This window comes from Orbicella franksi, chromosome 8 (assembly GCF_964199315.1).
Source record: "Orbicella franksi chromosome 8, jaOrbFran1.1, whole genome shotgun sequence".
In the NCBI taxonomy this organism is placed as follows: domain Eukaryota; kingdom Metazoa; phylum Cnidaria; class Anthozoa; order Scleractinia; family Merulinidae; genus Orbicella; species Orbicella franksi.
This window is the reverse complement of record NC_138152.1, coordinates 4,627,257-4,645,285: the sequence shown is the minus strand read 5'-3', so window position 1 is coordinate 4,645,285 and position 18,029 is coordinate 4,627,257. Positions and strand designations below refer to the sequence as shown.

General features: G+C 42.3%; 1 protein-coding gene across 1 annotated transcript in view; it reads left to right on the top strand.

Annotated features, from left to right (window-relative positions):
* Positions 1 to 18,029, top strand: part of LOC145494102 (uncharacterized) — a 32,911-nt gene that overhangs the window by 6,479 nt on the left and 8,403 nt on the right. The window contains exon 2 of the mRNA XM_081473573.1: positions 453 to 14,579. Coding sequence (XP_081329699.1) covers positions 453 to 14,579 — 14,127 coding nt within the window. The remainder of the gene's footprint in view (positions 1 to 452; positions 14,580 to 18,029) is intronic.

Below are 18,029 nucleotides of genomic sequence, written 5' to 3'. Positions count from 1 at the left end.
AGTGCAAATATTGATTTATTTAGCAGACCTAAAGAATGGAACCTAAATTTTAAATGGTCATGAATAACTTGGAGCATTTTTTTTTCTGACTTGAGAAAACGTTAAATACCATGGAAAATACACCTGTAAGCGTACTATAAGACAAAAGGCTCAAAGATTTTTCTTTTTTGTGTAAAACTCAATCGTAAGAAATACTATCACTTTATTCAAGGAATTTTCGGCGTGTAAACAATACCCCTGCATCGAAAATCCCAGACGCTTTCGAGTTTTATGAAAACTCAAAACATGCGGTTTATTTTCGGAATAATTAGTGGCTCTCCTCTCGATTCCGTAATCGCAAGCTAAAATACGCATTAAGAATAACTTTTTTTTGCCACCTATCCCTTACAAAGTTGAGCAAAATCGTTTAGATTTTTTGTATAGTTGACTAGTTGTGTTGTATATTTTTCCAGGGCCATCTCGAGCAAATTGAGATCTCTGTGTATAATGGAGGACAACAGACGTAGAGAAAAAGTAAATAACTTACGATTAGAAATTGAAAACCTAGAGTTGAAGGCGGCCGTTGAGTCGAAGGAAAGTGTTATTCAACTCCTTCGCGAGGAAGTAAAAGCTGTACGCGAGACAAAAGAGACGAGATCGGTAACAACAGAGCGTTTTTATCGTGAAAATGAAGTTCAAGAGCTTCACAGCGCGGTACAGAGCAAAGACATTGCTGTTAAACAACTGAAGGAAGAACTCACCAGCGCACATCAAAACATCGAACAGGTGCACCAACAGTACGCACGCGCGAGAGGAGAGCTTGAAGCGAAAGACGCCACGATCAGCAGGTTGCATCAAGAAAATGACAAATTGCAAAAAACACTGGAGGCGACCCAAAATGAACGACTGCAAACGCTCGATAGGCTCAGCGGCGTGCAAGCAGAGCTCTCCGTGGTGCGTGTTGACAAGAACTGGTTAGAAAGCCAGGTAAAACTGCCGCAAGAAAGCCACTCGAGTGAACGCTTGGTCAGTGAGCGAACAGAAACAGTCAAGGGTAGAGACGGGTTAGTGTTTACTATGGAAAGTGTCTCTAAAGACAAGCAAACGTTGCAGGAATTGATAAACACTGCTTCGCATTATGAGGAAATTATACGCAGTTTGGAAGGTGGGAACCGAAGCGACGGGCTTAGCGCACGAGAATCGCATCGACTTGCTTCGGCAACGAGTCCGAGACACGGCGAAATGTCGAACATTGACGAGAATTACGTGATCGAGCTTGGAAGTAAAATGTCGGAGGTTGAAGAACGCTTGAAGAAAGCTGTGGTGTCGCAGAAGTATCAGCTGCAAGCTGAGAGGGAACAATTAATTCAGGAATTCAAAAATATACAAACCCAGCTTCTCCAGCATCAAAGACACCATGAAATTCAGAAGAATGAAATATCATCAAAAGAAACTCTGATACAGAGACTTAAAACTGCAAAAGCAACTTTGGAGACTGAAGTTGAAACACTTAAAAGCGATCTGGCAGCTAGCCGAGCAGAGAACGACAAATATTTACAGGAGCAAAGAAAATTCCAGCACGACTTGACTTCGTCAAGAAGTAAAATCTCCAAACTTGAAGCGGAATTGGAAAACGAGAGAAGGCAAAGAGAAATGGAAAAGCATAGGGTTCAAGAATTTGATTCACAGAGTCAAGCAGAGAGAGAAGAATTGTCCAAACTAAAAATTCAGTTTCGAGAACAGTACCTGTCGAGCGAGAACCACATACGAGAGATTGCTGCCAAAGATAATCTTGTCCGCCAGCTGCGAGAGAGACTGGAAGCAAGCGAGGTTGAAATCGATAAGTTCAAGTCGATGCGCACCGCTGTACAAGTAACGCAGACGGAAGTTGGCCGAGAAAGAGAGAATTTGCAAGAGAAGCTACTCGCCTCGGAACGAAGATTTGCCGAATTACAAGCCACCTACGAAGACTGCCGACAAAAGAACGAAAGACTACATCGTGAATTACAAGAACACCAACAGAAACATTCTAGAATCGACGTAGTTGAAGATTCTCTTGAGCAAATGAAACTGAGTCTTGAAAATGACTTGCTGATTGCTCAGAAGAAGTTGTCTAAGCTAGAGAGCGCTTACGACAGCTGTCAAAAAGAGAAGCTACAGCTACAGCAAGAATTACTACCAGCGAACACAAAAATTACTCAGCTGAAAAACGCTCATGAAAGCTGCCAACAGCAGAAGGCACAACTGCAGCAGGAAGTTCTTTCATCGCACAAGCGGCTGGGTGAGTTTGAAGCTAAAATCGAGCTGCAAAGACAGGAAAAGGCAGATGTTCAACGCGACATGAAAGCTCTAGAGAACCGATTTAACAAAGTGGAGCAACAACTTCAACGAACTGTAAGTGAGAAGCAAAGCCTGATAGAGAAGTTAGAGGAGGCCAACAGACGTTTGTTGAATGTTTCAGATGACGGGAAACGAAGAGACTTTGAATGGCAAGATTACCAGAAGAAGTTTGACGAACTGAGCTCAGAGATTCACAAGAAAGACAAGACATTGTATCAGCTTAGAGACGAAAAAGAGCTCCTGGAGGCTGAAATTCAGCGATTCAAGCAAGACTTTGAAACACTGAATAAAGAGCTCGCCGCATGTCAGCGGGAGAAAGGGAACCTGCGAAATGAACTGGCCTCTGAACGACAGTCAAACTCCGAGGTCGAAAAAGACTGTGGGCGTCTGAAGCAAGAACGAGAAAAACTTCAGCAAGAATTGAATTCAATGAAAGACAACAACGCCCAGTGGAAAGAAATGTGTGATAAGATCCAGCATGACAAGGAAAGATTGCAACAGGAACTGCTGGCAGCCCAGAGGAACATTTCCAGATACGAGTCGAATCAGGAGAGCGACAAACGGTCCTCACAGCAGGACACTATGGTATTGAGGACCAAGATAAGTGCGCTTGAAAGCGAAGTTCAGGAACTAAGGAGGAACGATGAGATCTCTAAAACTAAGACGTTAGAGATTGAGAAGTGCAAAGCGGACTTGAGTAAATTAGAAAGAGAGGTTGACGAGGGCGCCAGAAAGATTGAACGATTAACAAAAGAAAGCGAGATGAAGGAAAGTTTTCTCCAGCAACTGAAAAGAGAAAATATGTCTCTGAAAAGGGAGTTGGACTCTGCTCTTAAGGATTCCGGGCAATATTCCACGAGTTATGTTTCTGAGTCAAGACCAATCGAAGTTGAGGTTGAATTACTTCAAAATCAACTTTCGGGCACAAATTCGCAGATGAAAGAACTGGAAGAAGACCGCGACTCTTTGCGACAGAAGAACCTGGAGCTTCAAAAGGAAATTGTTTCACTAGAGGCGAAGAGCTCGGAATTGGAAAGGGCTTATGGAAGACTACAAGATCAAGAAAGAAGACTTCACCACGAATTAGAAGGCTGTAAGAACACAATTAATCAACTTGAAAAAGAGCTTTTCATCCATCAGGATACCAAAGGCAAACTTGAGAGCGCGTTTGAGAATTCTGAAGACAAAAAAGACGAGTTGGCAAGAGAAATACTGGACGCAAGGAAGAAGCTAGCAGAACTGGAAAACTTGTACAAGGTTACGAAGAACGATGGCGAGTCTAGGAGGGAGGCGGATCGTGTTAAGATTACAAAGCTTGAAAGCCAAGTGGAGAGTTTGTCAAAGCAGAAACAACAAATGCAGCAACTACTGGAAGAGACCAGGGATGCAGCGCGAAGGTACCAGGACGAACTTCACAAAACAGAAACAAAACTTCAAGAACTGCAAAGGGACTCAGAAGGATATTACAAAAATATTCACTCTAAAGAAGCACTGAACAAAAGGATTCGCCAGGAGAAAGAAACCATCGAGAAGGAACTCGAGAGCGTTCAAGTCCAGTTGGTAAACACCGCTTCCAACGTGGAGTCCTTTGACATGGAGAGGTATGAGCTGATGCAGGAAATGCGTCTAGCAAAAGACAAAGTCCAGGAATGGGAGAGTGCTTACAAGATGCTGCAACAAGAACATAAGAGTCTGGAGAAGGAACTGAGAAGCGCTCAAATGATGGTCAATGAAGTTGAAAACGAGTTTAATAAAAGTCAAAAGGATCGCCAGAATGAAATCCGCACAAATCATCTTAAGGTCAGCAAGTTCGAGTCACAGGTGCAAGTGGTTCTGAAGCAGAGAGACTCGCTGAAAGAGCAGCTGGAAGACGTTCGTGACGAGTTAAGAAAAACTAAGGACGAATACACACATCTGCAGAAAGAATTCATTCAACACCAGCAGAGATGTGATGCATATAGAAAAGAGCTCTTGGCAAAAAGTCATCAGATAGACAAGTTGGAAGATGAGAAAAACGCCTTACAGAGGAAGATGGAGCAGATGAGAGTGGAGCTCGGGCAGAATGAGATGACGGGCCAAGCCGTGAAGCAGAAGAGAGATATCTTAGAAGGGGATTTGCAGTCAGCTAGTGATAAAATAACAGAGCTTGAATATGCTCTGACCTCACTGCGATTGGAGAAAGAAGAGATTCAAAAGGATCTGTACCGAGTGACAAGCAAGCTTACCACTGTAGAGGACTCATACGCTAAGGCTCAGGAAAAAGTGAAAGATCTGGAAATTCAGCTGAACGCAGCTCGTAAGGTTATAGGTGATCTAGAAGAAGAGCTGTCCATAATCAAGAACAAAGCGTCCCAGCTTGAAGCAGATCACGGGTTCAAGTTTGCACAGATTGACGATTTGGAGGAAAAACTGGATGCAGCTCACAGAAGCTTATCCGAGATAGAATCAGCGTACGAGTGCAGTGAGCGTGAGAAAGAAGATCTTAAACAACAGCTGACACACGCAGAAAGGAAAGTGTCCGAGCTTAGACAAACCATCCAAAGAAACGAAGAAGAAAATGATGATTTGGAGAGACAACTGGACAGCACTCGACACCGGACAACAAAGCTTGAAAGTCAGCTAAGTCAAGCACAGAAGCAAAAGGTGCAGTACAAAGATCAGCTGGAAGATGTCAGAGCAAAGCTGCTGAAGTGCAAAGATGAGCTAGGAACTGTGCAAAGTCAGTTGTATGACTGTCAAAGAAGCCTGGACGTCTTAAGGAAAGATACAGCGAACAAGGACAGCACCATTACAGAGCTACGAGGAAAGTGCTCTTCGTTAGAGTCGACGTTAGGGCAAACTGGTGAAGCGCTCGCGAAGCAGCAGACTGAGAATGACCTACTTCAACAAAGTAAACGTGATCTTCAGGAAGAGCTCTTGCAAAACCAAGAAAAGTTCCAGGAACTTGAAGCCATGTATAAGCTTTGTGAACACGAGAAGCAACGACTCGAGGAAGAGATTCACTCGTTTTACAAGAGACTTGCAGAGCTGCAGGGTTCCTATCAAACGTGTGAGCACGACAAAATGGACGCACAGCGCCAGGTTATGGTTCTGGAACAGAAAGTGAACAACCTAGAGGTCGTTTTAGGACAGACACAAAGGGAGAAAGCGAGCCTAGAGTATCACTCGGGAGATCTGAACGTTTCAAATAAGAAGGCAGTTGAGGAATTGGCAGTGGTCAAAGTTCGCTTGGAAGAGAACCAGAAGTCATTCAGCGAGTTTTCAAGCGAGTTGTTTGAGAAAGAAAGGGTTATCGAGGAGTACAAGATTAAGATAACTACACTCACGACTGAAAATGATTATCTGAACTCGGAGGTAACAAAGAAGAAGGAACAACTTTGGCAACTGGAGAACGACAGACGAAAGTTGCAGGACAAGTGGAGAGAAACAAGCGACGAAGTAATAAGGATGAAGCCATTGTGGGAGACTGCCCAACGCAAAAAGGAACAGATCGATACAGAACTGCAAGCAAACCGAAAGAAGGTAGCAACATTGGAATCTGTTTTGAAGAAAAATGAAGAGCGAACGATGCAGACTGACAAGGAACTTAACACGTGTAAGAACAAGATCGCACACCTCGAAACCGAGCTGAATTCGTTACGAAGGAAGGTCTCCGTAATGGAGTCACATTATGAAGAGGCAAGAAAAGAACTGGATGACGTAAGAGAGGAGTTACGAGGAGCGCAGGAGAAAAACACAAGCTATTCCATTCAGCTTGATACCGCAAAAAGTGAACAGCTGGATCTCAAACAGCAGATTGCAGTCTTGGAGAAAGACGCTGCAGAGCACGAGGAAGAAATCTCAAGCCTTCGAGGAAAGAAGGAGTCTTTAGAGGAGGACCTTTTCACCGTGCGCAACAAACTGACACAGATGGAGTCGACAATTAACGCCCTTGAAACACAGAGGACGAATTTGAAGGAGCAGCTGAGTGATTCAAGGGACAAGAACGTTGACCTAAAAGAGGAAAATATGAGAATTGCCAGCCAACTGAAAGAGCAACAAGGAGTTGCCGAGTCGTTGAAAAAGGCTCTTGCGAAGAAAGAGAAGACAATTGAGGAATTGAACGAAAGAATTGCTGAATTAGTAACGGAGTTAGAAACACTTCGACAAGAAGGAATGACGATAAAAGTATCCTGCGAGAGTCTGCAAGGTGCACAGGAGGACTTGAGTTTCAAATTAATGGAATACGAGAGCAAGGAGGAAAAGACACAAAACGACCTTCAAGAACTTCGTGATTCTCGGGATGAGATGGAGCGGGAATTGAACATCGCCGTGCAAAAGAATTTGGAGCAAGAGAATCGAATGAAGAGTTTACAGCGAGAAAAAGACAGACTTAGGTCGAGTTTGGACGAGACTGTAAGAAAGCTGACCAAACAGTCTGAAGACGGATCGAGATCACAGAAAGAACTGCAAGAAAACCAGAGGATCATCGAACAACTTACAAATGAAAACCGAGCGATGGATTCTCAAATTGAGGAACTCAGAGCTGTGAAAGCAGCGGTAGAAAGCGAACTGGCTGACATTCGGTCGGAATATGAGGAAAGTAAATCAAAGAATGAAGCAATTGAGAAAGATATGAAAGATTCCGATCATGAACTTAAGCGGTTCAAAGATGATGTTTCACGATTAGAGGACTTGGTGGCTGACTTAGAGAAGGGGAAATACGCCTTGGAAAAGGATCTGCAGCAATCCAACTCAAAGTGTTTGAATTTCGAAAGTTTGCTCGTTAAATGTGCTCAGTCCGAAAGCGATCTAAAGCATGAGCTCCAAAGTTCCAGCAACAAGATCTTAGCATTGGAATCAGAATGCAAGTTGTCAAAGCAACAAAGCAATGAAATCAAACGTGAAAACGAAATTCTAGGAAGGAAAGTGCGAGATCTCGATGAACTATTTAGGAAGAGTGACAGAGAAAGGAAGGAAGTAAGACAAGAATTGATTTTAACACAGAGCAAGTTAGCAGACCTGGAATACAAGTACGGTTATGAATACAATGAACGTAGTTCACTCACTGCTCAACTAGAAGATGCCAATAGCCAAGTCTCTGCAGCTTTAGACAAAGCTCTCAGTTTAGAACAAAAAGTCGCAGAGCAGAAGATTCTTCTTGACATGGCGAACAAGGAAGTAGACGACAAAGAAGAAGTTATCCGACAGCTGAAGAACAGCAAAATGTTTCTTGAAGGGCAAAGAGATAATTTGAAACAGAACGCTGTGTCTGGAAAGGAAGAAGTCGAACGTCTGCAGCAAGAGATAAGTCGATTTCAACGCGAAAACTTTCAACTGCACAAAAAGACAACTGAACTGGAGTCAAAGCTTCGAAAAACTGTAGCAGAGAAAGACCGAGCTCGAGACGAAGCAAGTACATGTAAAGATGATCTCTTTGTACTGAAAAACCAACTGGATGAGTCTCAAGAAGCCAAAGAGGTTCTTGAACATCAGCTCGAGGAGTACAAGCAAACCGCCCTGAACTACAAAAATAGTTTCGTGTCATTTCAGAGACAGGTAACCGAGCTGACTGGCCAGTGTGACGTGTTCAAGGAGACTCTCGACGCAAGAGAAGGATCGATTGGGCAATTAAGAGAAGCCAAGCGAATATTCGAAGACGAAATGGAACGTCTTCAGAACGCCCTTAAAGAGAAGGAAAGGGAGAATGATTCGTTGATGACAAAGAGGAAGGAGCTGGACTCTAGCCTAGGCTCTGCATTAATGCAGCTAGCCGAGGCAGAGGGCTCCTTGAAGGTGACCAGAGAAACTGTTACAAGATTGGAAGGCGACTCGGATTCTCTGAGGAGTAAACTCAGTGACATGGAAAACAAGATGGTGGATCTTGAACAGAGAGAGAAGGATGTTCACCGAAATAATATAGTTTTGAAGTCGCAAATTTCAAGCCTGGAATCTGGTTACCAGACCAGTCAAGAGGATCGTGTTGATCTGGAGCGGGAAGTTCAATCCCTTCAGGCCGAGCTGGAAGACATGAGGACATCACGCGAGGAAGATCGTGAAGAACTCGTGAATTTGAGATCCGAGGCTCAGGCAAGCAGGAATAAAGTTTACGCCCTTGAAACACAACTTCAGCGAATTGAAAAGATCAAGGATAGTTTGGAACAACAGGTGAATATATTTACATCAAAAGGCAGCGACAATAACAGTGAACTTATTCGTCTTCAACGTAAAGTGCAGGAACAAAACCTGCTTCTGGAGTCTCACAGCAGAGACTTCGCAAACAAGGACGAAACGATTGAGATGTTCAAAGCAGAGAACAGGACTTTGAAAGCGGATGCCAGTAGTCTACAAGAGGAAAATGCCAGGATCAGGTCAAGTATAGATATTCTTCAACAACGGAAAGATGCAGCTGATAAGGAATTGTTCGATGCTTTGAAGCAAGGTTCGGAGTTTGAGCTTCGTCTTGTTGTAGCTCAGGAAGAGAACGAGGAGTTAAACAAAGAACTAGCAGAAAAGCAAGAGAAGGCTACCAATCTTCAAGAGGAATTATATCGAGCACTGAAAGACTTGGCGAGTCTAAGACACGAGCTGGAAGACACACAGTCTCGAGCAACAAAGACTAAAGATGACGTTGCTGAGTTGCAAAGGCAGCTGAATGAGAAAGAGGCCAGTTTTGAAACGTGTAGAAGCAGCAGCGAGGATAAAGACAACAAAATTGGTTCTTTGCAGTTGGAAGTGAATACATTGGATCAAGAATTGAAGTCTTTGTCAGAGGAACTGTCCAACGAGAAGGAAAAATATCAACATGCTCAAGACGAAATAAGGAACCTGCAAACAGAGTTAGACATTCGAGAAGCAAGTGTAACAGACTTTGAGGAAACCGCAGAACGTCTCAGAAATGAAAACGAGAATTTGAAGAAAGATGTGTTATCTTCCAAAGAAATCGAGGCGGACATTAGAGAAAGATATCAGGCCGCGCAACGAGAGCAGGAGAACCAACAACTTGAGCTTGCAACACTGCAGCAGAAACTCATATACGTGGAAGAGAGATACAGTAGTGTTGCTGAAGATAAAGACAAGCTGAAGGAGGAGTGCATCGCACTCAAACGAGATACCTCGGAGATGAAGATTGTGCTAGATGGCGTACAGCGAGAGAAAACTAAAATTGAAGGCGAGTTGACAGTTGTGAAGCAGCAGAGCACAGACTTACAAAGCAGGATAACTAACATTCTTCGAGAGAAAGACAAATCTACTGAGGAAGTCTCGTCAATGAACAGCTCATTGGCCACTTTGCAAGTGGATTATAAAATGATTTTGTCTCAAAAGGAAGAAAAGGACAAGGAAATAATCGATCTTAATAACAAACTGTCGAAAACCGAGCTTGAATACCGAGACTGTGACACAAGAAAGGCCTCTTTACAAGGAGAAGTCAGCGGCCTGCAGAGGAAGGTGGATGAGCTGGAGCACACGGTGGCTTATCTGGAACAGAAAGACAAGGAACTTCAAACAGAATTCATCGATTCTCACAAGAAAATAACAGCTCTCGATCAAGAGCTGATTGTAGCTAAGAACAAGATTACAAGATTGGAAGCCTTCAGTGGCGTCACAGAGAGAAAGGTAAAGGTCCTCAACGATGATCTTTTCAATGCGGAACAGAAAGTCTCACAACTGGAAATAGCCTTGAGTGCAAGTCTTGAGAAGGAGTCTCAACAACAGAAAGATCTCCTGGATGCTTTCAAGAAAGCAACTGACTTTGAGGTCGCTTACCAAACAAGTCAGTCTGTGAAGAGCCAATTGCAACAAGACATTAACACGTATAAGAATAAGTTAACGACGAGTGATCGTAAACTACAAAAAGAAATCAAGGAAAGGACTCTACTGGAAAGCCAATTACAGGAAGCAAAGCTCAAGATTGACAATCTCAAGTCTGAGTTGACAAGACATCAGAGGAAGCTAACAGAACAGCAACAGCAAAGCGACACTAAACACAGGGACAATGAAAGTAAAACAGCTGTCATCGAGACACTTCAGTCGTCAAAGAAGAATCTCGAAAACGAAGTTGAAAATCTGAGAAGGGATCTCGCAAGTGCGAAGTTTTACTCGGAGAAACTTGGACACGAAAACAAAGACTTGAAGCATCAGTTAGAAGCGAGCCGAGAACGCTTAGCAGACGTGGAGTCGGCCGCTGAAGTAAACTCACGCGAATGCGACAGATTAAACAGCGAAATACTGCAGCTCGAGACTTCATATCAGGAGTCACAGCTGATCTGCGAGATGCTTAGGCAAGAAAAAGAAGGTCTTAATTCCCAACTTCTTGAGGCTGCAACTCCAGACATGGATTTTGGACCTGCGGAGGACTCTGTAAAGAAAGAAAAAGATGAGCTGGAAAGCCAACTGTCTAAAGTCAAAAGAGAACTGGATGCCTTGAAATCTGCACACGAAGATATGGCCACCGGGAAAGCTAAGGCAGAGGAACACCTTTCTGCGATGACGAGAGAACTTAATGAGCTCCAAGCGGAAATTCAAACATTTCGTCTCGATAATACTAGAAAAACCTTTGAGCTTGAAAGTGCCAAAAAGAGGCTGAGCGAGTTAGAGGTGTCTTATGAACAGGTTAAACTGGCAAAGGAAAGGCTACAGGAAGACGCCAGTGATTCGGAAAGGAAGTTGGTTTCCCTTGAGGCAAGGTACGAATTGTGTGAAAGTCAAAAAAATGACTCGAGCAGGGAAGTGTTAAATGTGGAAAAGAAGCTTGCGCTGCTTGAGTGTTCATATAACAGAATTCGTGAAAGAGAGATAGATCTGGAACGGGAAATTCTTGAATCTCACAAGAGAGTCACAGAGTTAGAATACGATCTTCAAGCAAAGAAAGAGCTTTTGGAGGAGGCACAAAATGCTGTACGAGACTTGGAAGAAAAGAATGACGACTTACAAGTGGAAATTCTTGACGCTCAGGGAAAGATCAACGAGTTGGAGGCAACTTGTGAGAGTTTGGAGGAAAAGGCAAACAGCTGGGGAGAAGAAGCAAAGGCAGCTGAACAGCGAATGAAGGACGCAGAAGAGGTTCACAAATTTGGACAACTTGAGAAATCAGAACAGCAGAATGAACTTGCGGTGCTAAGGGATAATATCTCAACTTTGGAGCGAGATCTCAACAACAGTAAGAGAGAAAAGGAGGAATTGCTTTCCCAAATGGATGATTTGAGGAACACGAGTTTCTCAGATCGTGATGATGTCAACAGCTTGAAGAAACAACTAAAGGAGCTAGAAAGGAAGGTTTCTGAAGCAAGCCGAGAAGCTGAAGATAAAGCGGCCGCTTTAGACAACATTCAGAGACAAAAGTCACTTCTCACGGATGAGGTGGACACTATCAGGAGGGAACTGTTTGAGAAGGAGAGATCTCACGAGGACATTACAAGAGAAAAAGACACAATCGGCCATGAACTGGAGATGCTCAGAGATGAATTGGAAGAAAACAAGAGAAAGTTAAAATCAAGTGAAGCAGAGAAGGAAAAGATGCGAAATGAAATGATATCGACGCATAATCTTGTCTGCACATTGCAAGATAACAATGAAACAAATGAAGTTCAAAATGGAATGCTAGAACAGGAGCTTGAATACTTGAAAAAGAAAGTTTCTGATACAGAAATGGAGTTACAAACGTACAAGAAAAAAAGCGATATTCTGAAACAAGATCTTCGTAGTTTCCAAGATGGTAGTTTCTCAAGTAGACCGGACCGAGAATCCGCCCAAGAGGAGGTCAGGCTTCTAAGGAATGAACTTCAAACCAATACTGAAAAATACCGAGAGCTTGAAAGGTTCTGTAAAGAAAGCGAAGACGAGAAAATGAGGCTTCAGAAAGAGCTGTTGGACACACATAAGAAGGCTTCCGAAATGGTCATAGCGCACCAGTATTGTCACCAAGAGAAAAACGCATTGCAAGACGAGATCGCTTCTTTGAAACAAAGACTGAGGGACCTGGAGGATAGGCAGGATGACACCAAGGACAAAGCAGATGATCTTCAGGACGACATCTTAGATTTGCATAGAAAACTGAGCAGAGCAGAAACCATGTACGAACAATCTCAAGAAGACAACAACAGACTGAACTCAGAGCTGGAAGAAGCACAGAAGAAAATTCGCGCTCTTGAAGATGAACTCTTCGGCATGCGTCGTGAAATGACCCAACTTAAAAGTAACAATGACGAGAACATTCGACTGCAGAGATTACTGGACGACAAAACCAAGGAAGTAAATTACTTACAAGAGCAGTTGGATGACCGCGGCAATAACTCTACGTTGGAGAAGAATCGTCTGCGAGATGAACTGGAGGAAGCCCTGGAGAGGCTGCATAAAAGCGAAACTGAATTATCAGCTAAAACCTTCGAGCACGACCGCGCTGATCACGAACATCAACGAATAGTGTTCGAGAAAGAGACTCTGATTAGTGAACTTAACGGTCAAATTACCTCTCTTAACTTTGAAGTTTCCACTCTGAAAAGAGAACTAGTATACAGCAGGGATGACAAAGACAGTTGGGCCGAAGAACGAAAGAATTACAGAGAAGAAGTTTTCAACTTAGGAAAAGATAAATCACGGGCTGAAGAAGAGCTTCGCCTTCTCAAAGATGATTATGAAAATACCAACGAAAGGTTAGCACTTGTGAAAAAGGAGAAAGATTACTACGAAGAAGAGAACGGAAGAATCAAGGAAGAACTGAGAGCGGCAAATCTCGAGATTGAGCGTTTGAAGCGAGAAATGTCCATGAGCAAATATGAATACGATTCGTTTGAGAGTGAAAAGAGCAGCCTCAAGGAGGAGATTACCGCGGTAAAATCAAGCAAGTCAGAACTTCAAGAGGACCTATGGCGCGTTAAATTGGAGTTAGAGAAACTACAACGAGACGCCGGAGTAAGAGGGCGAGAGCGCGAGTCGTGGGAAAGGGAGAGAGTGAACTTACAAGACGAAATCCAGACTTTCAGAAGTGAAAAACGCAACCTTGCCGAAGAGAACCGTGAACTTACTCGAGAAAATGAAAGGCTCAAGGCTGAAGTAGCGTTAAAAGATGAAGTCACCGATGATGCAGGGAAGGCAAGGAGGGAAAAAGAAGAGATTTACTACGAATACACAGTGATAAAGGAGAAGTACACCAGGATTGAAGAGGAATATAGGATCATCGTGATCGAGAAACAAAAATTGGTTCAGGAGAAACAGAATCTGGAGTTTGACCTCGATGATTGTAGAAGCAAGCTACGAAGGATCGAGGACTCCAACAAACTCTCTGAGGACGAGAAGCGGCGGTTAGAGTATGAATTAAGGACAGCGAAGGAACGAATCTTGATTGTCGAGCGCGAGTTCGATTCCAGAGCTATAGAAAAAGAGCAGATCTCTCAGGAAATAAGCAGCACCAGAGTTGAACTCAGGAAAGTCGAAACCGATCTGCAAAATGCTTTGAGGAAGCTGAACGATGCGAACAATGACGTCACGGCGAAGCAGACTCGTCTCGAGAGACTGGAGCGAGAACTTGAAGATCAGAGACTGGAGTGTAGGTCACAGGACCTGGATCGAGAACGCAAGGCTAGTCAGATTAGTAATTTGCAGAATACGATTGAAGAACTGAAAAGCGAGATCCAGAGTTTACAAGATGATCTGATACTCAGTCACAGAGCGTATGAGCAGTGTAAGAAGCAACTGGAAGAAGTAGAACTGTCAGATCGCTCGGACGACAAAACAGAGACGTCGACACTTCGTGTAGACGTCACGGAAAGACCTCAGCAAGTAACAACACTGGACATCGATGTCAAACCGCAAGTAACTACACTGGATATCAATGTGAGACCACATACGACATTTGACTACAGTTTTACACCACAGACTACGTCAACAGTATTTGACTTGCCGTCACAGAAGCAACAAACGACCGACTACAGCTTCACCCAGCAGAGTAATTCAACAGAGTATGACCTTCGTGTAAGACCACGTGAAACATCCGACTACGGCTACACCCCACAGACTACTGCAAGTGAATTCGAAGTAACTCCTCAAACAACCACACTGGATATTGATGTACCGGACCGTCACGAAACGACAGAATTGGAAATTAATATCGAAAGAGAAACCCAGCGCCCTCCCGTCGCGTCATGGAGAACCAGAAATACGTCATCTTTCCAGGTGTATAGAGACCGGAAGTATAGTCCAGTGCAGTTTGCTCTTGAGGAAGAGGAAGATGGAGAATACGAGATAGCGCAGATTGAAAGTAGAAGTACGAGAAGAAGATGGAAGTATTAAGATTCTCTTGGCAATGAATAACAGTGATCTAACTTCCATTTAGAATGCCACTAATAGTTACATGTAATGAAGCTATTTGCACTGTGTGTGTTTGCAATGACTTATGGCTGAAAAGACTGCGAAGACCCTTGTCATTGTAAGCAAAACATTCCTTAGCCTGCTTTATACAAGACGTGAAATTTCTTTTAGCAGCTTTAAGCGCTTTTCGCTTCCAAAGCCTCGAGGGATAAGCAATATACTGCTTCCAAGTAGCTTCATCACATTTGTGTTTGCAAATATCCCGCTTGCACGGTAATAGGGTATGGGTTAAGTGACTTGGAACAAACCGTTTACGAGGAGATTTTTTTAAACTTTAGTAGAAGTTTTTCACATTATCTTAATAAATTGCGAAAGCGTGACTGCTTTTTTAGAGCAAATATTATAATTATATGTTAGGGAATTATTTTAATTGTATTGATTCAAAAATACGAGTAATATAGATGGAGTGAAACTATATTTATCAATTTGGTACGGGAATGTTGTAATTATTTAACAAGACACAGCCTTCTGTGTCTAACCTCTTCCAGTGAAGTTCTCATTTTCCACAGTAGTCCTGTTTGGACAAATTCATCTATATATTAAATATAGTTGAAAAGAGCATATTTTCTATGGGAAAATCTTCAATTCGGTGCAGAAATTATCTTATAATAGGCATTGACTTATAATTGAGCAAACACTTCTGTCAAGAGGCCACATGAGCTGTAAGCTTTGAATTTACGTTATGAGTTTTTTAGTGGTATTGTAACTCGCTTATAGCGATTTTCATGCTAGACTGCATTATAGATTACATTTTTGTTACTTGTATATTGATAATATGTCCATATCTTACACAAGGGAATGATATGCGACAGAACAGTCTTTGTTCAAAGCGTTAGTGATGCATGTAGCATCTCATAGAAATTTTGTTGTAATGCCATCGAAATTTTTACAACATTTTTCATCACTTAAGACTCTTCGCAAGAAAATTTAACCGTCCGTGATGTATGTGTTATAGTATATAAATCATTTTAAAAATTATTGGCTCTTCTTTAAAAAAGCGTGGTAATAAATGGACTTCTTTACCAACAGATTTAAGGCGCTTTTTTTTAACTGATCCCAAACAACCTCACAACCTTTTTCGCCTCTTCTCCATTCCTGACTTTTCGAGAACCGCGGTGGTTTAGCGGTTAATGTGTCGATCACTTCTCACTTTTTCAAGCCTGGCTTGTCTCACTTTGTTCTTGAACAAAAACGGAGGTTACTGCCACTTTCATACGACAACCTTACAAATTCCTGTGTGGGTGTGGCATTGGCCTCATGGTTAGCGCGCTGGGCTGCGGATCGAGCAGTCCTGTTCTGAGCCCTAGTCAGAGTCACTATGTTGTGTCGTTGGGAAACACACTTTACTCTCACAGTGCCTCTCTCCACCCAGGTGTAAAAATGGGTACCGGCCAACTTAATGCTGGGGGTAACCCTGCGGTGGACTAGCAACCCATCCAGGGGGGAGTAGAAATGCTCCTGGTCGACTCAAACTTCGGTAACCAGGATAAGATCGGGTGGTATGATACGGGTCACCTTGCCCGGCGTAGACTTGCCCCTTTTTCCCAAACTTCTGAGGGTTACTGAACCTGGCGATGGATTAACAGCCATCCGGGGGATTAATAATACTTCTTGTCCCTTTATGATACAGATAAGAACCACGGTCGCCATCGAATTCTCCTTACTCCTTTATACTTCTTTTCAAGAATTTACTGTTTCATCAAGCGATCAAGTTCTAGTGACACGGAAAGTATTCTTTGTCTTCCTCAGTTTCGGGTTCACTACATACGTCTGTTTACAACTGAGACGAACATACTGATAACGGCGTTTTTTTAACTTTTTCGCTTGGTGGATAAAATTAAATTAAAACCACCAAGCTTTATAACTCCACTCACAGAAGCGAAGAGGATGAGTGAGTGAGTGAGTTGCCCGTAAACGAGAGGAAGTGCATCCCTGCCCCTTGCAAATGGGAAAAAAACCGACCGGAGTAACAATTAACCATGCGCGCTTCCAAAGAACGCGAACCACACATCGTCTCATATCGAGCAGACAAGAGGCAAAGACTTGCAGCGACAAGTCTTTTCGAGTGAAGTATCAGTTTTGATCAGACATCTTGTCACAGTGAACAGCAATTCTCCTAGCGACTTTCTCCAACAATTCTGACAAATATTTATTTTGAACTGGGGCAAGTCGAAGGGAAAAATATATATTAAAAATGTGAACTATAAACTAGTTACACATTTTCATGTAGTTGTTCCTTATTAATGAAGCGCTTTTTAGCAAGTATCGCTAACATAAAGTGACATGGAAATGCATTTCCTTTCAACCGTCCGTTTGCCGTTGTTGTTTTATCAGCTGGTTTTTTTCCCCTAAATGAACCTGAAATGAATTTATAATTTAACCTCAATGAAATATATCGGGAGAAAAATGACAGAGAAAAAACTATGGATCATTGGGTTTGGTAAACAGGGAGGACCTTTTTCGCTAAGTTCATTCTATTTATGTATTAACCTTGAACTCTTTATTTATTTTGTATTTCCCCTAACTTCTGTAGATCTGCAAAACATCTTAATTTGGAATGTGTACCTCTAAATCAATTTTAAAACATATATAAACCATAAACTAATAAACATAGCTTCATAATTATGTCACACAGGTGTGATTCTGTCCTTGCGAGGTTTTATGCAGATCGATTTACGCAAAGAAAAAATATTTGTCAAGATACCTCCCGTACAGCAAACCTTGAGCAAAATTAAACTTGTCGACATCACGAAAACACCTTTTGTTGCGCGATAAAATTGAATGCTGACTATTAAAAAAGGCATTTTGTTTAGAACAATGCTTCGAAGGACTGTAGGCTCAGAATAGATAGCAATGAGAAATGAACGCAAAATGATTGTTTTAAAATGCAACTAACGTGTTATAAGTGCTTCGCCGCGTTTAGTTTATGTTAATATCTTATTCTGAGAGCGACAAGAGCTGGCCTCTTAAAAATGCCAAAACAAACAGGCACGATACATTTAAATTTCAGAAGGCGGATTCAATTACCGTATATTTGTTAAAAATCCTAGTCAACTGCAATTAAAGAAATAAAATAAAACGAGAATAGAAGAACCTATTGAAAAAGTACGCAAATGTGACCATAATAAAATATCACGACTGTTGTGTTTTGTATAATATTGTTCCAGTTTGAAGCCTCTTTTCCTGTGTGAAGTGTTTAAATGAAAACAGTTCCGCAAAGTCCTTCTACGTTTTCACTTTGCGCAGAAATTATTAGACCAATATTACAGGTATGATGTACAAAAGCAATATCAAAACTGACAAAGAAAATTATAGAATACCTCGCTGCGATTTTCGGGCTTTCGGTAATCAATACAAGGAATATT